The sequence below is a fragment of the Orcinus orca genome, chromosome 10 (genome assembly GCF_937001465.1).
Source record: "Orcinus orca chromosome 10, mOrcOrc1.1, whole genome shotgun sequence".
Classification (NCBI taxonomy): Eukaryota; Metazoa; Chordata; class Mammalia; order Artiodactyla; family Delphinidae; genus Orcinus; species Orcinus orca.
This window is the reverse complement of record NC_064568.1, coordinates 21317907-21341566: the sequence shown is the minus strand read 5'-3', so window position 1 is coordinate 21341566 and position 23660 is coordinate 21317907. Positions and strand designations below refer to the sequence as shown.

The window sequence follows — 23660 nt, the reverse complement described above, 5'->3', positions numbered from 1 at the left end:
GAGGGGGTGATGTTCTGTGACAGAGCTTGCAAAAGTTTAAAGAAGGCAGTGGACGGGTGAAAAGTTAAACGCATCTGAGACCCACAAGGACTCCTAAAACTGCTCGCCCCGACAAATGCTAGAAGTTTTCCACGGCAGGAAGTTAGAAAGGGCCTGTCTGAGATGCCCAGGTGAGGTCCACCAGCTGTCTGCTAGAACGTCAGTGAAACCTGGGCGGGGGTGGTCAGCGGCAAGCGCCCTTCGGCGGCCTCGATGCTGCGCTGGGGTTTGGGGCGCAGAGATCCCCGGGGACCGCCCAACACCCAACACCGCACTCCCCACCCCCGGTCCCTGGCGCGCCTGGGAGGGGCCTGGAGAGCGGCTCCGCCCCGGCCTGGGAAACCCGGTCAAGGGGGCGCCGGCCGGGGAGCCGGCATTCTTCCCCGCGTCCGGAGGGCCCCCGGGGTCCCGTGCGCCGCTGCAGGCGCCATGAAGAGACCGAGCGCTCGGAGTCGGGAGGGTCAGGATCGCCTTCCCCACGTCCGCCTCTTCGGCCCGCGGGCAATGGGAAGGCGCAGGCGGACCCGTGGAGAGGCGCCAGCCCTCCGGGAAGCCGCGCAGGGAGCGGGCAGAAGCGCCCACCGCGCGCCCGGCCCCAAGAGCCGCTCAGCCTGCCGCGGCACACAGGGGGACGGGTGAAGGCTCCGCGAACCCCGGGGCGAGTCCCACCTGGAGTCGGGCGAACCGGGGCTGCGGAGAAGGCAGCGGCGGCGGCGGCTGCTCCGGAGGAGGGAGTCGTCATAACCGGCGACTGCAGCTCACCGGAAACCTCGGGCGCCGGAGCCGGGCCAGGGGGCGCCCGGGAGCCGCCGGGACACCTAGGCCGGCCTGCGCGGGGAGGCGGACCCCCGCCGCGCCGGGGGCCGCCGGGGCAGAAGCCGGGCCACGCGGGCCGGGCGGGGGCTGGGAGCGCGGGTCCCGATGGCAGGTCCGCGGGGACCGGGCTCGAGGGGTACCGTCTGCGGTTCCCTGCGTTCTCCCGCCAGGGCCAGAGAGCCAGGCTGGACTGTCCTCCTTGGGAGGAAGGGATAAGGCCCTTAAAGGACCCTGGGACGGGTTGGGTAGAAAGCCTGACTCTCCTTCCCTTCTTCCTTCTCATTGCGTTGCACTGAGGCCGAGTTATACTGTTTTCTTAATTAGAGCCGAAGTTGCCGCTCTCACTTTCATACGTGGGGCCTGCCCGTAGTTGGCAGCACTTTCTGGTGGCCAACCGGAGGATGGGAGGATTCTTTGGAGTCCTTGAATATTATGTAGTAATACTCTTGCCTCTCTTCGTAACTATCCGAAAACTCACCAAGGTCAAATGCCGCTTTGTGGAGTTGTATTTTTATCGTTTTATTATTTTATAATTATTTAAATTGCAATTGCTTAATTATTTTATCATGATTATTTGAACGCCCATCTCCCATACTTCTACTCTTGGCGCCCTCGGTTCTCATAGTATGCTGCGTAGTACAGAGCACAGTTAAGGTGAGCATTATTGATTCAACTTTAACTGATCAAAGTTGGTATCATCAAAATAAACTTACGCTCAGATACACATAAAATCACCCGCATTAAGTACTATGATCATAAGAAAATACAATAGTTTGTTACCAAAGGCTTACATAATCTTCAAATAATTTTTTCAGATACCGTTATGAGAACAAGTTCCATTAGTAACTTGCTAAATGAGTAACATTATCTGGATGTTTTCTTTCAAATAACAGCAATGCAAAAACACACGGTACTTGATATGTGCCAAGGATTATTCTAAAGCACTGTACAGTATTAACTCGTTTACTCTTCATGTAAAAGACTCTGCCTCTAAAGGAAGTACTGTTCTATTATTTCGTACTTTGCCACCCCTTACCAATAAGCAGAGCAACTTTAAAAAGTGCTTTCTCAGCTTACTTGCCACCAATCTATTTTGTCACATACAGGAAATATAGCTTTCCTCTTAGTTGGTTCAAAATGAATAAACAAGCTGGTCTGCCCCTGAGTGATATGTGATAAAGATATAGAGAAAAATACATAGATTTTTTTAAAGAACGCATGAGAACAATATATGAGAAAGGCTTCTAAAAATATGTTAGTCTCACTGCAAGAGCAGACAAACCAATCCAACTGTTGGGAGGTGCACATGGTGCTATTTTAAATGGCTAAATATTAAGTTGTGGTCATTCTGGCTCAGGGGAGACAAAATGTGATGGGGCTTTAAGAACATGAGGTTGTGTTCTATCGCACTGTAACAGCCATTCTTAACAATTTCCCTCCCAAAATATTAATGTTAAAATTTAGTTTTAAACAATAAATTCAAACGTCTATTAACAGGAGACTGATGAATAAACTATGGTATATTCACACAATGTAGAGCTACGCAGGCGTAAAAGAGGATTGAGAAATATCACTATACACTGCAGGATATATTATTGAGTGGAAAAAGCACAGTAGAAGAAGAATGTGCAATATGCTATCATTTATTGAGGAAAGGGAATACATATGTATATATTTATGTATACAAATTGTTATTTACAAATAGAATAACAACATTAAAATGATTACCTATGGGGGAAGGAGGGAATATAGGTAAAGGGGACAAAGAAGATAAGTTCTCTGAATATACATTATATACTTGTGACTTTAGAATCATGTAAATATTTTACATTATAAACTAAAACTAGGGACTTCCCTGATGGCGCAGCGGTTAAGAATCCGCCTGCCATCGCAGAGGACACGAGTTTGAGCCCTGCTCCGGGAAGATCCCACATGCCGCAGAGCAACTAAGCCCGTGCTCCACAAATACTGAGCCCTGCGCTCTAGAGCCCGGGAGCCTAGAGCCCGTGCTCCGCAACAAGAGAAGCCACCGCAATGAGAAGCCCGCGCACCGCAACGAAATGTAGCCCCCGCCAGCCGCAACTAGAGAAAGCCCACGCGCAGCAACGAAGACCCAACGCAGCCAAAAATAAATAAATTAAAAAAAAAAAAAACCCCAAATCTGCCCTTCATCATCCGTTGAAAAGATTTAGAAACAACCAACCATGTAGCAAGAAGCACCCCTTGTGCCCAGACTGTGATCTCGTTACACACTTTCCCATTTAAGGAACATGGGCTCCATAGAAAAATGGATTAATTTGGGGTATACATAGAAAAATGATCTTAGATATGGGGCAGGAAATGTACTAGAAGAACCTGAAAGGTTTTACAGGAGGAAGCAATCAAAGGCTATGAGGGTCATACCAAAAGGACTCAGAAACCAGTTTGAGAAGGTTCCCTCTGGCCAAAGATAGAATAATTTAAATCATCAATAGGGTAACTGTAATGGATTGAAGCACAAACATATTTAAATATTAAATTCAAAAAGATCCAACTAATCGATCAAATACACAAGCCAAAAACCTTGCTGTTCATCTTGGATGACAGAAAGGAAACAACTTTAATTGTAAGAACTGGTAAATAAAGGAAAAGAATGAAGCAGATTTATCCTGTCTTTCCTATATGAATTATGATACAAGTAACCAAATAGTTGATGAGGTAAAGTTACTTTTTACAGAAACATTTCAGACTTAAATATAATAATCAAGTCCTATGTCTGAAATTTGCTTCAAAATAGTCAGTATGGGTTGAGAGGAACACACATGAAGTATAAATGAGACAAAATGGGCCATAAATTGAATGCTGTTAAAAAGTAAACGTAAGTATATGGCTTTCATTATCTGCTGTCTCTTTTATATAACGTTGAAATTTTGAATAATCATAATTTTTACATTGCATACAAGTTTGCTAAATGGGTTGTAAGTTTGCCACTCACACACTGGCATTTTGGATAGCTCACAGTGTCAGCAAAATGCTGAAGTATCGGCAGAATATAGCTTATTGGTTCTCTGATATATCCAACTTCTTAAACCATAAATCAAAGGTATTAAAATTTTAAGCAAGCAAATTTTGACTAAATTTTATCTTATGCTACAGTTGATCTATATGCTTATGGTTTTACAGAAGAGCAGTAACAGAAACAGCATTGTATAGTTAATGGTTCAGAGCATGGACTCTGGAGCCAAACTGCACAAATTAGTCTCAACTTTGCCACTTATTTGCCATATGACCTTGAGCAATTACTTAACCTTTCTTCATTCTGAAAATGGAGATGGTAATGGTATCCACTTTAAAAAGCTTATTTGAAGATAAAGTGCAGGTATACAATCCCTTTTCCAAAATCCTTGGTACCGTATATGTTCCTGATTTTTTTTTAACAGAACAGGGTATGCACACCATCTTACTACCTAACACCCTCATTGTGTCCTGGATCAGCACCCCATACTCTCACACAAAATGCAGCAAAATGAATGAATACTCACACTAAGTGAGATAAAGCCCGTAATAGCCTCATGTCAGTGAAGGTCAGGCTTTACTACCAAAGCAGATTTGACAACAAGCTTATTAAAGAAACATTTGGTTTTCAGAGATTTCTAGATTTCAGAACAGTGGATGAGTGATTATGATCCCATATAAGTGAACTGCTTAACAACAGCAAAGTAAGCACTGTTTCCTATTATCACCTATGACCACAGATTTTTTTTTAATATGTTTTGTAAAAATTGTCATTTCAAAAGAGACAAATGGGCATGGCATTGTCTAAAACTGAAAGGAACACCTCTATCCACCATGCTCTGCCCATCACTACCTGTCAAAGAAGAGAGTTCAATGTTAAGCAAACAGAAAAACCTCCCATGAGCCCTTGCTTAGTATTATTTGAGGACTGAAAATGAAATTTACCTTACTTGGCAGTAGGTCAATATGGGGAATAAATTCTGGACAGCACTAAGAGTAAATTCTCTGTATCACAATTGTGGATTACTGAAGCATTGTGAGGTTTTGTTTGTTGTTGTTTTTTTTTAAAGTATTTAAGTATTAAGAAGAAAGATACATTTAATTTTTACTCTATCTTGTTAAAGGGTCTTGATTTGCTAAAAGTTAAATGGGTATGTGTAAAGGCAATAGCTTGAAAGGACTTTAAAGGATCAAAGTTGCAGAGGTCAACAGTACAAGCAATATGAACTCAAGGTAACTTATGAATAGAGGATAACTTATTTTATCTGTTATTATTTGAATATAGAAATGTTTCATGACTTTTAGAAGAATATCTTGATACTGTTTAAGACTCTAAAAAGACACAAATCATCGTTACAGTAATTACACCAGTTAGTTACAAGAAGTAAATTCTTAGAATTATATTTTCCAAAAACACGTCTTCATTAGAAAAACTATATTTAATTCTAATAAAACACTAGTAATATAACTCATAAAACTTTGGGCTTATCCTTATTTTCTTAAAATAAGAATTCCAAAGTTATATCTATCTTCATAAAAGAAAACTATCTTCACTCATTGGTACTGACCACTCTAAATTATGTTAAAAATGAAATACATTATTACTATTTTAAAATCTTTATTCAAATCAGATCCATGCTTATTATTTACATTATCTTTCATTTAGGATTAAAATATTATATCCATCTGTCGTTTAAATCATACCTTTAGCCCTTTACAAAATATGAAGTTAAAGTTGTAATAGTTTAAAACTGAATAGAATTGGGGACATTAGATTTTTAAATGAAAAAGAAAAATTATACATTAGAACATACATGTATACATACTAGACAAAGAGTGGTAGAACAAGATAAGATATTTATAGTAATTTTCTATTTTTTCTTGTGGCTATTTTCTATATATTATAAATCACATCCTTTAATAAGCATTTAAATAAAACTTTCAATTAATAAATCAAATGCCAAATGAAGGATTACAAGAAAAAAATTTTCCTGAACTTTTCTTTTCACTTACTTAAACCACATGTTTTCCTAGGTTAGAAATTATCCATATTTAGAATATCTTAAATCAAAGTATAGATACATTTGATACATCCCCATATGTTAAACACTGTACAAGTGGAAGTTCTCAAAAAAGAGGTAAAGAAAAAGAAAGAAATGGTACTCTCAATTCAGCTTCCCAAGAGTTAGAAGGATGCCCACAGTCTGTGCTTAGTTGTCTATATATGAAACAACAATGTTCACACCCCTCTATTCTTTGTTTATATTCTTGACATTGTTATCATTTATATTACCTATTTTCTTTCAAGAATGGAAACATCTGACTGCAATCTATTTTCTTTATTAAAATATAAATATTTTCTAGAATATGGAAAGATAAGTTTTAATGACAAACAGCAAAATACAGCAACCAATATTCAATAGGTATTCTGCCACTTAGTGGAGTTTTTCAAGAAAGCAATTCAGTACACCTTCTCAACTTACAAATGTATTGAGAAATCTAAGTGTATAATAAAATAAGGTCTGTATGAACATCAGCTATTAATTTGTGGATAAAGAACAATATATGGTAATATACAGCCCAAGACTTAAATATTAAATAGCTGTTTATCTTAAATAAACTGAGAACACTTTAAAATTTTAACTTGATTTTATTAATGTTAATATGGATTAAGAAAAGAGAATGTATAATATTATAAAATTGAAAGGTAAAGGAATTTTATTTCAATCTTTTCTCCACAACTGAAGGGTTTTTGGGGTTTTTTCCTCACTAATGGATATATTAAAAGAACAATTTCATAATTCCTAAACTTCTAGTTTCAAACACTTGACAGAATTTGCAACTTAAGTTTCCTGTATTTTCTAATTCTGTACATTTCTTATTGCTATCAGTCTTGTCATTTTCTGTCAGCCCCTGGAGAAAAAAAAAAAAGCTGACAGAAAGCTACTATACTGCTTTTTACCACTAAAATATAGAAAATTAATTTTATGAATTTGGCTCACATGGAAAGAATATTTATTAATGCTACAAATCAGAGATTCACTGACAGAAATACTGTCTTGAATGCAAAAAGAACAAAAATGAGGTCACTTGAATTGCCCTGAAAGGCATTCCAAAAGCTTCAACATGGCTTACCTGTAGCTAAAGTTCTAGTGTTTAAAATGTAACTAGAAGTTAAGTGAGTGTTCCTACTTTCAAGTAAAGGCAGCTAAATGACTTTCAGTAATAAAATGTATCAAAATATTTCACAAGTCTAAAACACAGCTGAGAGGAAGGCATAGTTATTTTTTCAGCTATTTCACACTATTTTTCAGTTTAAAGGTTCAAGAAAAAAATTAAATGATAAACCACAGAAAATTGCAAAATGCCAAATTTAACTCCTATAATTTCTCTATTTTGTTATGAATATCAAACATATACTTTTAATGTGCCAAAAATATGGCTTTACAAAATGTGAACAATTAATTTTTAAAAAGAAAATTATATTAGTAATTTAATTACTTTTGATTCATTTTATAGGGTAGTAAAACAATACGTCTTCAAAACTACTAAAATGTTAATGATACCATCACAAAATGACTGTAAGTAGATTTTTCCACTATTCAATTATGCCTAGATAACTTTGAATAGCTATAGCTTTCTCCAAATGGGTACCAAAATTTGTACAGACTTAATCGTGAAATCTGAGTGAAATAAAATTTGAGACCACAAAACTTTTAAAGTTTAAATTATTTACCCTTTAAACTTCAGAAGGTGTTTTTTTTCCAAAAGAAAAATATTAGTTCAAGATTTAATAACTGCAGGTTTAATAATTTTTTTACTTGAACACAATGTCCATTTTCATAAATAGTAATTAGACATACTGAAGATTTAAGTGTGAAAGATTTCAAAGTGTCAATATGTCACTATCACTCTTTAAATGTTCTCAATATATACAAAAACATATAAATTATAGATACAATTAGTTATATATCTACAATATATAACACCATTCTCCTTCCCTAACCATAATGACATGAGGATAAAGTAATAAATCTCTGTGCTATTCAAGGCAAAAAAAAAAAAAGACTGTAAAAAATAAATCTTTAAAGAATAGTTTTAAAAATAAAGTTCAAATACTGCACAAAATAATTTAACTGGAAATATTACTATATACTATAAAACAATTTTTTTCAATTTTTGAATGCTATAGTAAATTCCACTTTCTAATTCTATAAAAGAATTTATTGGATATCTGTACTTAGATATTAAATGTTTACATTCAGTTCGATGGGAATGTAATTTTCAGAAGTTAACTGAGCCTTTGTCTTAAAAGCTCATCTATTTGAGTCTTATACATATTTTTTACATCTTCAAGATCTAATCGAAGTTCTTCTGCCTCTTCTGCTTTTTCTCCATACATCTGCAGAATAGTGTTGTATCTTTGATCCAAATCCTATAAAATATATTTGTTTACAATTTTTAAATAACTACAGAAAATCTTTAATATTATATTTATATTATCATAAATGAGCCACCAGTAAAGACATTACAATCTAAATAAAAGTATATAGTCATCTCTCATAAAAATTAAACTCATACCTCGGTCTGTTGGAATAAAAGAATAAAAAAAACAAAATAAGCCAGATGGCTATTAATCTTAACATATCTTTTCACTAAATCTACAATTCTCCCCATATATAGCTTAATCTGTCTTTTCTCCCAGTAATTTCAGCACGTTTGATGAAATTTCAGTCTCTATGGTTCACTGTGGTTTAAGTATTACCTGGCATTTACCCCACAAGAAAAGTCAAAAGAAAATCTATTCTCATATATGGCTTAAGAGCAACTTCCAATACCAAATATGCTAATTGTGAGGATACATATAACATCATTCAACAAAATACTACTCAGATCATGCAAAAGTTCAGGATTATTAATGAGCCTTGGCCAAATGAAATCTAGTTATTTTCCTGTGCTGAGACTAAACATGATTGTGAACATTACTCGGAATGTGTGATGTGACAAGCAAGATAAGATTCATTTTTAAAGTTCTTCACTCAAATATTAATACTCTTCAATTATCAAAGAAAACACTAACATATACATATGCATTTTATGTAAACTAAAAATAAGAGTGAAGAATACTTACTCTTAGCTGAGTTCGAAGTTTGGGTATCTCCTTCACTTTCTCTTCAAGTTCATCATTTTGATTTGTTAATTTAACTAGCTCTTCAGCCATTATGGAGCGAGTTTTTTCTAGATTGCCAATTTCTAGCTGAGAAACATTACCAGGAAGTGATTTAAATCAAAATATATCTTGTTTAATAATCCCACTAATATAAACATATTTAATGTGCTATTTTTTAAGAAATAGATATGTGAACATATAACCATAAGCTAGCTCCTGGTAAAAGGAAATAGAGGCACAAAAACGTTTCAACTTTCCTCAAAGGTATACCATTTATAGGGTTTACTATGAGAGAGAAAGAACTGAAGAAAATTTAATCATCTGTTTGAAACATGCAACTCTACATTTTTCTCTAAGGAAATAGCATATATTTCAGTTATGCTAAATTACTACAAAAACCCAGAGAAATAAAAACAAACCGCCAACCATGTAGGTCATATTGGTAGAATCTATCATCAACTACCAAAGAAGTTCATTTGTGCCCTTAAGCATAACAGTGGGCTACACAAACATAACAGGTAATAAGATTATTCTGATCTATTTTCTTCCAATTCAAGGATATCTTCTTTAATATAGTAATATTTTCAACTAAAATCATGTAATAAAAATAGAAGAGGAAAGTTCCACTTTCGAGTGTATCAAGTTTAACAGTGAAAACAGGTAAAACGTTTTAACATTTGTCACAGCATTAAGTTTCTGAAAAGCAAGATAAGATGGGAGGATGCTCCACTCACCATGTTTCCTTTCATGTCTAGGATGTTATAGTTCTAATCTCTCTCATCACATTTACTCTTTCCTCATAGGGGGAGCTGGAGCAACTTACCTAAGCGGAAAATCTGGGAAGAATAAAATGGCTATGCTCAGCTCAGCAACTTCCCTTTTTTCGTGTTTGGAAAAAGCTGCCTGCAAGGAGCTCTCATGCTCCTAGATGCCTCTCTGTCTTATCATGGCAGGCTGTCACACATGGGGTGGCCTACTCCAGCCAAGCATTTCCTGTGACAGTCTCCCAAATTCTGGCACTCAGAAGGCCCACTGAACTTTCATCCTTGGCTAATTTCTCCAACCAGCCTTTATCGTTAATATATATGATTTACTTGGGGCTTCACGTGTCACTATTTCATTTTATTTCTCAATTTGTTCAGAATGCAGGTGGAAATGAAGGGTGCTACTCATTGGGCCTCAAAATTTCATTTACTTCTACAGCACATTTAATTTTTCTAATACCTGTAAATGAGTAATTTCTCCTTCCCTTAGCTTTAGCTGAGACTGTAGATTTTCAATAATGCTTGATCCTGCTCCCATCCTTACAGCATCATAAAGATTGCTTCCATTTGCTGACACAGACATTGGTCCAAATGAGTGATCATGAAGCTCATCCTGTGTTAATTAAAGAAAGCATATATAATTATTCAGTTACTACAGACTGTGCATAGGTGTCAAACAAAATGGTTTGGTCAATTCTTACTTTAAAATGTCTGACTTTCTCAAAGGCAGAAAACCATCTCTATTTCCTCAGTGCAATTAGCACTCCCTTACAAATATGCAGATAAATTGCCTATAGAATAGCAAGATCACGGTGAGAGTCGAACTGCTATCTGTACATTCTCTTTATCATTATTCAGTCTAAGAACTAAACACGTGTAAGAAATAAAACATCACCTGAGACATAAAAGATGTTTGTAGCCCTGCCATATCAACTCCACTTATCGAACTTGAGCGTGACATTGTGGGAGTGCTAGAAACAGAAAATGGCTTCCGTTCCTTAAAGTGTAAAGAAAAAAAAATTCAGTTCAGATTAAAGAGTAAAATGATAAATAAAAAAGCAAGAAAGTTTTCTAGGATCAATGACAACAAAGATTCATTCTAATTTCCTCATAAAATGTTACAGATATCTTAAGTCTTATCAAAGGCACAATATTTAGTAATTTAAAGCGTAGACAAACTTGGTTAAATCATCTCATTTATATTATAACAACATAATTTGTTTTATTTTTAATGGAATGAGAATGTTTTTAATGGAACAATTATATGAACTAACTGCTTCATATTATATAACATACCACCAATTAAACCTATTCTTTAGAATAAGATTACCAATGAGATTTACAAACCATAAAGTTTCTGGCTTATCCACTTTATTTTTACTGTATTTTTTTAAACCAAATAAATTCAAAAGGTAATTTCAATCAATGCACATATAGGTCGTTTTAATGTATTATGCTTACTACCGAGTATACTCCAATCCTTTAAATACAGGAAACTCACTTCAGAAAAATTACCTTCATTAACCAGAAAGCAAGTGAACAAACCAGTTTCACTCCCAAGGTGCCTATGGGCCAAATGAGCGGCATCAGTGTCAGTGAGAGACCACAAAAATTCATTTTAAAAGGGGCAAGAGGTTGTGTCATTCAAATCCTAGAAATCACAGATATCTTTGCATAAACTCAAATTACTCTGGACCCACTCTGAGCAGAACACTGATTATACTACTAGAATTTATCACTCTATTGATTTTAGACATAAGAAATGGTATTTATAAAGTGTAGCTAAAATTACAAAACAAATAATGATTAATCACAACAGCTACTAACTGGTTACATCAAAAAGAAAACAAAATTTAATACCTTTTCTTTTATTGCTTCTTGAGTGAAAATTGCTTTCTTCCTTTCCTGTTCAACTTTCATTTTCTCCATTTCTAACTGACTATTCAACAGTGTCTAATGGAGAGAGAGATACAGTTAGATAATTTCTGTGATACTAAGTCATCATCATAAGTCAATCTCAAAGTTTAGGAACATAAGGTATACACTCCTATTGGTTTTACTACTAAAGATCAAGTTCCAAAAGCAGAAACATCACCCATTTTATCTTGTCATCTCATTAGTTTGCTACCATCCCCAACCATTCTCTAATGGAAGCCCTAAGAGGTGAGCGAACACTAATCGAAATACCTTTTCTTTCCTTGTCTCTTCAAGTGTTCTTACATATTCACCTTTTAGGTTTTCTAATTCAACCTGGTACCTATTAAGCCAAAGGGAATTAAAACAAAAAAGATGATAGTACAGACTATTAAAAACTCACTACTTTATTAACTCCAGTTATATACTTAGTAGTCATTTTTATTATCAGCTTTATTTTCCAACTGTATTTTCCAGATGACTTGGGTTTTACTCAAAAACTGAACTACTACTTCATGTTATCTTATTTATTGGTTCTCTGGATTAAGATTTCATTTAAAAAGAGACTTTTTTTCTAAAGAGAATTTTGAATACCACCATTCTACAATTTGTTCAGATTCTACAAAGGCTTATTAGGGAGGTCTATGAAAATGTCTGCAAAAGTTCATATATTTTACTTCATGAATCATTTTTACTTGACTACTTTTTTTTAAAGTAAAATTCCAAGGAAGAACTCAGGATAAAACCCCTAATCACAGCCTTAATATAACTTCACATAGATGGATTTTATAGCTTATGGTTTCCAAAGAGCCCAGACATTTATTTAGAAAGACTGGAACAATGCTTAAACCCCTGTAATATAAAAACAACTCCAGTGAGTGGTCTTCAAACTATTTTGTGGTAACAGACTCCTTTAAAAAATCTAATTAAAGCAATGAATCTTTTCTCTGGAAAATGCAAATACATTCAGAACATGCCACCCAATTTTGAGAGCCTATGCAAGGTTTAATGAATCCCGGTCCTATCTTGGTATAATATCCTATTACTAATGACTCTGACTTTAAACACTAAAAATATGTATTTTCAGTTCTCAGTGCAATGAAGCTAAAATCCAACACCACATTTTTTTAAAGTGCTTTAAAATGTCATGAAACTACCAAGAATAGCACTCAAGAAACATGCTCACCTATTATTTTCATCCTCTAGTTTTCTTAGCCTATTTTTCTCTGATTCTAGCTGGGCCTGAAATCTACTATTTTCTTGTCTTAAGAGAGAATTCTGTGACTCCACGGAAGACATTTGAATTTTGTTGGCAAGAAGTTCTTCTATGGCCGCACGTTCTCTCTCAACTGCTGCTGCCAACAAGGTCTGGGATTCACCTGATTGTAGGGTAAAAAAGAAAAATCACATATACATACATTCAAGAGGCCAAGATAACAAGTAGATTCTGACTTCAAACTTTTAATGATGCAAATAGCCACACTTAAAACTGTAAGTACTCATTGACTAAGGCAGGCCTGCCTAGAGAGACAAAAAAAGTCTTAATTTATATGTGTTTTATCACTTTTTTCACCAAAATATTTTAATTTGCAAGTGGAGTCATGTATCAACAGAGTAGTGAATCAACAAATAGTGCTGGGTCAATTGGATAGTCAAAGGAAAAAAAAAAAGAAGAACCTCAAACTAACCTTCACATAGCATATGAAAATTAACTCAAACGGATCATACACTTAATTATAAAACGAAATATAATGAGGGGAGGGGTAAAACAGGTGAAGGGGATTAACAGGTACAAACTACCAGGTATAAAATAGAAAAGTTACAAGGATGTAATGTACAGCACAGGGAATATGTCAATATTTTATCATAACTTTATATGAAGTATAATCTATAAAAATGTCAAATTACTGTTGTACACCTGGAAACTAATATAATATTTTAAGTCAACTATACTTCAACTGAAAAAAAAAAAAAAACTATAAAACTTTTCGAAAAAAACAGAAGAAATCTTCAGGATCTAGGGATAGGCAAAGAGTTCTTAGGTTTGACACAAAGAGCATGAGCCATAACGAGAAAAACTGATAAACCGGACTTCTTCAAAATTTTAAACTTTTGTTCTATGTGAAAAAGATGAAAATACAAGCTACAGACTTGGAGGAAATAAATGCAAACCATGTTATCTACGACTAACATCTAGAATACATAAAGAAGTCTCAAAACTCACCAGTGAAAATACAAACATTCCAATTAGAAAATGGGCAAAAGACATAAACATTTCACCGAAGAGGACGTACAAATGGAAAATAAGCATATAAACTGACATTCACCATCTTTCGTGAGGAAAATGCAAATTAAAATCATAATAAGGCATCACTACACACCTGTCTGAATGACTAAAAGAAAAAATAGGGACAACACTGAAAGAAAATGCTGGCAAGGATGTAGAGAAACTGGATTATTCTCATAGATACAGCCACTTTGGAAAACAATTTGGCATTTTCTTAAAAAACTAAACATGCAACTACCCATAAAACCTGGCAAATGCACACTTGGGCATTTATCCAGAGAAATGAAAACTTAAGTTCACACTAAAACCTGTATATGAATGTTCACAGCAGCTTTATCCATACAAAGTCTAGATCCAGCCCAGACATCCTTCGTCAGGTACATGTTTAAACAAGATGTGCTACATACATGGAAAAACACTCAGCAGGGACTTCTCTGGTAGTCCAGTGGGTAAGACTCCATGCTCCCAATGCAGGGGGCACAGATTCGATTCCTAGTTGGGGAACTAGATCCCGCATGCATGCCGCAACTAAGCGTCTGCATGCCACAACTAAGTCCACATGCTGCAACTAAGAAGCCCTCATGCCGCGACTAAGACCCGGTGCAGCCAAAATAAATAAATAAATTATTTTTTTAAAAAAAGAAAAACACTCAGCAATAAAGACTAAATCATTGATACACATAAGAACTTGTATGAATCTCCAAGAAATTACACTGAGCAAAAAAAGCCAATCCCCAAAATGTCACATGTTATACAATTCTATTTACATAAATTTTTTTTTTTTTTGGCAGTGCCATGCGGCATGTGGGATCTTAGTTCCCCAACCAGGGATCGAACCCATGCCCCCTGCAACGGAAACACGGAGTCTTAACCACTGGACTGCAAGGGAAGTCCCACATTTACATAACATTTTGAAATTCCAAAATTTTAGAAGTGGAGGATTAGTGGCTGCCAGGGATTGGAGACAGGGAGGGAGGGCCATGAGGGTGCTAAGTATGATTTTAAAGGGCAAAATGAGGGATCTTTGTGGTGTTAAAACTATTCAATATCTTGACTATAGTGATGGATACATGAACCTACACAAGTGGTAAACTTGTATAAAACTTAATACACACATAGACACATATACATACATATACACAAATAAGTACCAGTAAAACTGGGGAAATCAGAATAAAATCAGAAGGTCGTTTCAAAGTTAATACCTTGATTGTGATATTCTACTATAGTTTTGCAAAGTGTTAACATATGGATATTGGGGAAAGCATGCAAGGGACCATTCTATATCATTTCTTATAACTGCATATGAATCTACAGTTAGCTCAATTGACAATTACAATTTAAAAAAAAGGACTAGTGGATAAAATTCTGAGATTTAACAAAGGCAAGAATTTTCATATTTTTTCCCCACCAAAGCAGACCTAATAATATCTCTACTTTACATTATAAATTCTGTTCTATACTGTATCTATGCTCTTATTTATAGCATTATACGGTACGTTTGTCCTGTGGCTCTGCCTACATTCCAGCACAATACCACATATCCCTGAGGCTGTGTAGGCTCCAGTTTAAAAGCCACAAAAATAATGGCTTCTTGCTTTCATTTTATTGCTAAATAAATATTTGTTTCAGAAGGTGTCATTTTCAGATATGTCATATTTCATAACAAATGGGTCTCAAAAAGTGGTCCAAGATAAATAATAGACCTAAAATTAATACCTAGAAATTAAACAATATATGAAGGTTCATCTGTTCAGTGATTTTTCTTTTTGAGCAGATAAATCTATTTCCAGACAATATCTTACATGGAGCTACAAGGGCCAAAAAAAAAAAGGATAAAGGAGGCACTACTTTCATTAAAGCAGCCTGGAGGGAGCCCAGCAGCTTACTTATCAAGCTTCCCCCTCACCATGACAGCCAGCCCTAAGACATACACATACAAGGGATCTACTGAATAATGTTTGAAAGCGACTGATCTAGTTCACCCCTCATGATTTTCAGGGTGTAGTCCAGAGAAGGTAAGTGTCTTGCTCCAGACTGTCTGACTGGGTGATTCAAAACAAAACATAAAAACCCTGAGTCCAAGTCTCCTGACACCCATTCACGTCTGCTTTTATCACTACACCATGATGTCTCTCAAATTACAGTTAATTTTAGGCGTAGAATGGACACAGGAATTTTTCACCATTTGCTAGCTTCTGGAATATCTAATATGTACATATTCTGTGCTTCAATAAGTATCTTAGAAGAATAATTTTCTTTTTATTAACAGCACAGAAGGGCAACCTAGAGCATTTCTGTAAAGAAGCAAAATATGGAACCTTAAGACTCCACAGCATCTGTCTACTAGAATTTGACCTTAATCTAACTTAGACCTATCTCTGCTCTTGGAATTCTACTACTGACTAGAATCATATCTGATCTCTACTTCCTACACTACTGCAGACAAGCTAGAATGAGGTCAGACTTAGCAATGGACAAGAAAACAGTTGAGCACAACAGTTTGTAAAAATGAATGTAAGAATGACATGGAAGTATTTTAGACAGTACCAGACACATCGTGTAAGGAATGTTTTGAAAGAGTCAATTAAGGTATTAGAAAATAAATGTAAAAGAGGAGAAGAGGTAAAAATCTACAAGTTAGACACAAAACGTAATCATGAGATCAAGTGAATTTCAATTTCATACCATTACCCTAATTCTAAAACAAGATGGAAGGGCTTCTACATTGAGCTTAAGAACTAAAGCAGTTACCAAGTCTATCAGAAAGATTCTTCTCTAACTTCTCCCATGATGACGTCTGGGACCCTAGAGTTGCTTGCAAATTTTCTATCTGTCGAAGCAACGGTCTTGTTGTTGATGAAACATTTTGACTCAGTTCTTGGTTTCGATTCTCTGCTTCCTGGAGTCTCTGAATCATGACATTCTTAAGTCATTACTACTGACAGCAGTAAAAACACTAAAAATGCTAGCAAAGAAACTTTATGAGAGATTTCTGGGAAAAACTACTTCTTCAAGATAAAATGATTGTTTATTAAATTATTTTCTAACTATTCAATCCTTAAGTTACAGTTAAGTTGCGCAACAGAGTAACTAAATAAGTGCTTCTTTACAGAGCATTTCTAAGATAAAGACAGCCTTTGAATACCTTAAGATAATAAAGAGTATCATCCAAACCTCCCAGTAGTTGCCTCCTCATCCAAATATTTCTAAGTATTTATAAAAACAGAAAGATCAATCTGAGGGGCATTTTCTCCCCCTTTTCCTGTACATGTTCATTGACTGAAATTAACAGAGCAGTAGCATAAAAACTAGGCATTGCTCATCTGCCCCACAGTAATCAGAGACTGATAATAATTAATAAATCGGCCACTACAAATGAAAAAACAACACTGAATATACTACATATCTATCATGATAAAATTATTTTCTAGAAAACAAAATTAGGGCTTTTCTTATACATTTTTAAGGTGCCCACTCTGGTTTTATTCACATAAGCCACAAAAATACAGCAAATGATAAGTATGGGAGAAATCTTCTCAACTCTAAGAACATTATCCCACTGAGTCATTTTGTATTTCTTGAAAAACGCATCTCAGATTTGTGTTTAGGGAAACTCTGACAGTACCTGCTGGAGTTCACTGATCTCATGACGTAAATAATCCTCTTTTCTGGCAGCTGCTTGTTCTGCACGTTGCAGTGCCAGCCTAAGGTCCCCCACCTGTATTAGGAGAACCAACAACACTATCACAACCAATATCACAATATTATCTATAACTTCCTGCTAACTACATATTTTGTCTTGTGTTGACTTACTGTCCATGTATAATACCCTTCACCATCCAATGAGCTTTTACGTATGATTACCACATCCCATTCTTCAGGCAATCCCCGAGCTATATGTATTCAATATGTACTTAGGAAAGCTTGATAAGGCGCGCACACACACACACACACACACACACACACACAAAGCATGTAAGTGTGTACAAGGCTCAGCCACTGCCATACAATATAGGAGGAAAGACAATGCATCCATAAACGTTCGCAGTGTAATGCAGAATGTGATAGGAGCTATATGAGCTATAAAAACTAGCTGCTATATTCATACACAGCTGCACAGGTTGTAAACTGCTACAGCCTTTTTGGAAAGCATTATGGCAACATAATCATCAAACTTCTTACATTCTTTCATCTGATCGTCCTAGTCCTGAGAATTTATTCTATGGAAGCAGATCTGTAAACATACAAAGATGTTCTCTACACTGTGAGCTAGACTAACAAAAACAAACGAAACAAGAAATATTGTTAATATCTATTAGCAGTCATTTATTTTTGTAAATGTGGATACATTAATATACCCAATAAAAATTAAAATGAACATAAAAAACATGTAGAAATGTACAACTTAATCTTAAATGAAAAAACTATAAAATTATATATATATATATCAATTATAAAAAATATGTACATGAAGATAAGGACAAGAAGTTAATACACAAAACTGGCAGGACTTGTAAAAGGTGATGATTTTTTGAATGGTAACCCCATATACTCTCTATCTCCCATTCCCCCAATTTTTTGTTACTACGTTCGAGTACTTTTAATTTAAAATATTAATATTTTTATCTATCCCAGTGAGGGAGTGGCAGAAGCACAAGGACCATGGTGTAATTTACAACAGCAAAACATCGGAAACAACCCAAACATCCATTAATAGGAACTGACTGAATGGTATATTCACACAATGATATACTATAGAACTATAAAAAGGAATTTTTTAAAAAGCTCTATGCTCTACCATGGAATGATCACCAGGATGTTTTATTAGGTAAGTAAAGCAAGCTGTAAAACAGTATCAATAGTAAACTATATTTTATGTAGGAAGGATGAGAGAGATACAAACAAATGTGTGTATACGTGTAGGTGTGTATATATATGTGGGGGGTATATAAGTAAATGTAAGTATGTATGTTTTCTTGCATTTACAAATAGAAACACTAATAAAATGGTTATTTACAGGCAAAGAAAGGGAATAGGGAGGGGCTAAGTTGGAAGTAAATGTTATCTTAATATATTTTGTTATACAGCTTTCACACTTTGGAATCATGTAAATGTTTTACATATCCCTGTGAAATTAAATCAAAAGTGCATTGAGGTCAATGAGGGAAGAATAGTCTTTTCAACAAGTAGTGCTGGAACAATTTGATATTCACATGTAAAAGGTCTAAATGTGAGAACTAAGACTATAAAAACTGTAGAAAGAAACACGTGAAAGCCTGCATGATGTTGAATTAGGCAACAGTTTCTTAATTGTGATGCCCAAAGCACAAGCAACAAAAGAAAAAATAGGTAAGATGGACTTCATCAAAATTTATTGAACTTTTGTGTATCAAAGGACACTATGAAGAAAGTGAAAGACAACCTACAGAATGGGAGAAAATATTTGCAAATCCTACTTTTGATAAGGGTCTAATATGCAGAATATATAAAGAACTCTTACAAATGAACAATAAAAAGGTAATATAAAAAATGGGCAAAGGATTTAAACATTTAAATAAATATCTCCAAAGGAGATACATAAATAGTCAATAAGCACATAAAAAGGTGCTCAACATCATTAATCATTAAGGGAATGTAAATCAATACCACACTCAGATACCATTTTACACCCCTAAAAGGGCTATAATGAAAAAAAAAAAGACAATGACAAATACTGGCAAGAATGTAGAGAAACTGAAACCCTCATACATGGTTGGTGGGAACATAAAATGGTTCAGCAGCTGTGGAAAAGTTTGATAGTTCCCGAAAAAGTTAAACAAAGGATTACCATACGACCCAAGGGTATATATCTAAGAGAATTTAAAATATGTGTTCACACAAAAATTTGTAAATTAATGTTTATAGCAGCATTATCCATAATAACCAAAAAGTGTAAAGACTTCTGGGTATATATCCAAAGGAAATGAAAACACTAATTTGAAAAGATACAGGCACCCCAATGTGCATAGCAGCATTATTTACAATAGCCAAGATATGGAAGCAACCTAAGTGTCCATCAACAGATGAATGAAGATATATACATACATATACATATATATATATATACATATATATATATATACATATATATATATATATATATATATGGTGTGTGTGTGTATACATACATAGTATGTGGTGTATATATAGTGGAATATTACTCAGCCATAAAAAAGACTCAAATTTTTGCCATGTGCAACCACATGGATGATTAGTAACATAAGTCAGAACAACAAATACTGTATAATATCATTTATATGTGGAATCTAAAAAATAAAACAAACTAGTAAATATAACAAAAAAGAAACAGACTCAGATTTAAAGAACTAGTGGTTATCAGAGGGAAGAGAGAAGTGGGGAGGAGAAAATTAGAAATAGGGGACTAAGAGGTACAAACTACTATGTATAAAATAAATAAGCTACAAGGATATATTGTACAACACAGGGAATATAGCCAATATCTGATAATAACTAAAAATGGAGTATAACCTTTAAAAATTGTGAATTATTATGTTGTACACCTGAAATTTACATAATATTGTACATCAATCAACTACACCTCAATAAAAATAAATAAGTAAAATTTAAAAGTGTAAATAACCCAAATATCTATCAAATGATGATTTTATAAGACAAAGCCTGACAAATGTTGCTTTTCTTCCTTCATTTGAGGTCCATGGACTCCCACAGATGCTATGAATGAGCTCAGGAGTTAAACAGATTCTCCTGAAATTATATGCAATGTTTAGTATTTATCTGCATTCGTGCATTTCCCTGGTAAGAACATCCCTAGATTTCATAGTGTTCTCAAATAAGTCTGAAATTCCCCCCAAAACGTAAGCAATACTGGTATAATGTAAGCATCACTTTAACAACAGTTTAAAAAAACACACAATTGATTAAGCTTGGCACAATCCAGTACTCTTAGAAAATGAGCCCAACAGGATTTATAAGCCCAACAGGATTATAAAGAAAATGTAACACATGTGCCACTACATAAGGTTTGATTCAAATTAACAGATTCTTTATTTTGCAGAAGCACAAACAAAGATTTTAAAGACTAATTTTTCATCTAATGCTTACTTGAATCACTAATGTTTCTTGCTGCAGACGGGCTTCTTCTTGGGCCTTCTCCAGTGCTGCAGAAAGTTCTTCTTTAGCTCTCATTTCACGACTTAGAGCAGCTTCCTGGGCCTCACTATCCTTTGCAGCATTGGCTTTGTGGAGATCAGTAAGTTCTCTTAAAAAATTAAATAGATGATTTTTAAGTTAAAATAATATAGTTAATTACATGGCCATATTAATGAAGTTTCCAGGTAGATTTCCATGAGATCTACAGAATGAGGAAGAGTTCACCACACAATAAGCAGTGACTACGGTGAGGACTCTCTGTCGAATTTGCTTTAACCAGCCACAAGTTCATATATAGGTAAGTTTATAAACGTTACTAGTGATCAGATAATGGAAAAAGTGTTTCTTCAACATCCTGCTCTGATAACTGATTTTAAACGAGTTGCACATTTGTTCATTTTCTTACTTGTATGCACTATCAAGAGCAGCTTGAATACTTCGGTTCTTTTCTTCAAGTTCATTCATGTCTACTTGAAGTCGGCCAAGATCCTTCTCTTGGCGTTCTACCACAGAATTTAGTTTCTTAATATTTTCTCTATGTTGTTTCTCAACCTCTTCTTTGCCATCAAGGACCTATATTATAAAAACAAAGGTATTTTTCAATAAAAAAACACCACAGGAAATAACTGTATTCCACGAATCTCAAGTATTATAATAACGAAGAAGAATCTTAACATTCACTTCTTTTTTTTTTTGGCCACGCCGCAGGGTATGTGATATCTTAGTTCCCTGACCGGGGACCAAACCGGCGCCCCCTGCAGTGGAAGCGTGGCAGCTTAACCACTGGATTGCCAGGGAAGTCCCAACATTCACTATTAAATTGCTTGGAAAATTCTTCCCAAACGATATACCTCAATAAATCATCCCAAATGTTTTATAAACCCTGGCCATATGTTCATATTGGAAGTAATAACAATATATATATGCAGAGAATGGTTAATATTCACCTGTTTTAAATGTTGTAACTCTTCTTCTAGGTCTTTAACTTTTTTGTTCAGCTTTGCAATAATATTTTCATTTTCTCTGTCTTTAGCTCTTAATTTCTTAATGATGTTAGAATTATGCAGCTGCTGTTTTGAAAGTTTTTCTCCTGGCAACGGCAAAAAAGGATAAATTCAAATAATGATGATTCTCTAAGAATATGAATAGAATGTTTTAACTAACCAGTGACATAAAATGACAGAATATTTGAAACATCACAATGCTGTAACAGTCAATGTTAAACTGATTTGGACAGCATAAGCCATGAATGCTAAAATTACTAGGTAGAAGGATGGTGTGGGAACAGGATATTTACAGTCTTAAAGAATCACTCCCACATATTATAAATTACAAAGGGAAAAAATGTGCTCTTACAATAGAGAAACCTGGTCACCATCTTAACCAAACATTCAGTTTTGATATCACTAATTGTGCTACAGCCTGACATTATGAGTCCACTGATGTGATGGAGTGGTAGGTGCACAATATCACCTATTATATTTCTTACTAGAAATCTGATCTGAATCTAATCATGAAGAAAGTGACAAATTCCTGAACATGGGGCATTCAATGGGACAACTGGACTCTACAAAATCTTTGATACCGTGAAAAAGATATCCTAGATTGCTGGAAGACTAAAAGAACATAATGGCCAAATGCAATGAACAAACTTTGATTGGATTTTGGGGCAGAACAAATAACCAGGTATGAGAGTTATTTTTAGAGACAATTGAGATAAATGATGCAATACATGCTGGAATACACTTCTGAATTAATGCTGATTTTCTTAGGTGTGATTATGATGTTGTGCTCGTCAAGAAAAAAGTGTACTTATCCTTGAGAAATGCAGACTGAAGAATTGAGGAGTAGACTACAGATTCAATGCAATTCCTATCAAAATTCCAACAGCATTTTTCACAAAAATAGAAACAACAACCCTAAAAGTCAAATGGAACTGCAAAAGACCTCAAATAGCTGAAGTAAACCTGAGCAAGACCAAAGCTGGAGGTATCACATTTCCTTATTTCAAAACATATTACTAAGCTATAGTAATCAACAGTATGGTACTGGCATAAAAACAAACATATAGGCCAATGGAACAAAATGGAGAGCCCAGAAATAATCCATGTATTTACAGACAAGTGATCTTCAACAAGGATGCCAAGAACACACAATGAGGAAAGGACAGTCTCATCAATAAACGGTATTGGGATATGCATATTCAGAAAAATGAAATGGTACCCCATCACACATCATATACAAAAATCAACTCAAAATAGATTAAAGACTTAAATGTAAGATCTGAAACGGTAGAACTATTAGAAGAAAACATAAGGGAAAAGCTTTCTGACATAAGGCTTGGGAGTTATTTTTTGGATATGATTCCAAAAGCATAGGCTACAAAAGCAAAAACAGACGTATGAGATTGCATCAAACTAAAAAACTACTGCACAGCAAAGGAAACAACAAAGTGAAGAGACAGTATGAAGAATGGAAGAAAATATGTGCAAACTACACACTA

At 35.1% G+C, this 23660-nt stretch overlaps 2 protein-coding genes and 1 long non-coding RNA gene across 9 annotated transcripts in view; 1 reads left to right on the top strand and 2 right to left on the bottom strand.

The window, feature by feature from the left end:
• Window positions 1–1095, bottom strand: part of EOGT (EGF domain specific O-linked N-acetylglucosamine transferase) — a 47891-nt gene extending 46796 nt beyond the window's left edge. For 3 of the 5 annotated variants that reach the window (XR_007479654.1, XM_033424797.2, XM_033424798.2), the window contains exon 1: window positions 709–1089. Coding sequence is in view for 2 of the 5 variants with exons in the window: in XM_033424797.2 (XP_033280688.1) it covers window positions 709–781 (73 nt within the window). In the remaining 3 variants the exon portion in view is untranslated. Of the gene's footprint in view, window positions 1–708 lie in introns of all 5 variants that reach the window. The other 2 variants (XR_004482369.2, XM_004268003.4) reach the window with 2 other exon arrangements.
• Window positions 4–23163, top strand: LOC117200710 (uncharacterized). 2 transcript variants are annotated; one of them, XR_007479663.1, is made up of 4 exons: window positions 4–170; window positions 18623–18815; window positions 22650–22843; window positions 22930–23163. It is a non-coding gene; the product is annotated as an uncharacterized LOC117200710 (long non-coding RNA). The 2 variants fall into 2 exon arrangements; XR_007479664.1 differs by lacking the exons at window positions 4–170; window positions 18623–18815 and adding an exon at window positions 21274–21455.
• Window positions 6174–23660, bottom strand: part of TMF1 (TATA element modulatory factor 1) — a 29547-nt gene continuing 12060 nt past the window's right edge. Inside the window, exons 6-17 of one of the 2 annotated variants that reach the window (XM_033424796.2) lie at window positions 22105–22247; window positions 21564–21730; window positions 21110–21266; window positions 17613–17705; window positions 16739–16895; window positions 12884–13076; window positions 11971–12040; window positions 11644–11736; window positions 10679–10780; window positions 10244–10396; window positions 8981–9106; window positions 6174–8284 (exon numbers count right to left, since the gene is read on the bottom strand). In XM_033424796.2, coding sequence (XP_033280687.1) covers window positions 8141–8284; window positions 8981–9106; window positions 10244–10396; window positions 10679–10780; window positions 11644–11736; window positions 11971–12040; window positions 12884–13076; window positions 16739–16895; window positions 17613–17705; window positions 21110–21266; window positions 21564–21730; window positions 22105–22247 — 1598 coding nt within the window. In that variant the 3' untranslated portion in view covers window positions 6174–8140. Of the gene's footprint in view, window positions 8285–8980; window positions 9107–9753; window positions 9856–10243; window positions 10397–10678; window positions 10781–11643; window positions 11737–11970; window positions 12041–12883; window positions 13077–16738; window positions 16896–17612; window positions 17706–21109; window positions 21267–21563; window positions 21731–22104; window positions 22248–23660 lie in introns of those variants that run through there. The other variant, XR_004482368.2, reaches the window with a different exon arrangement.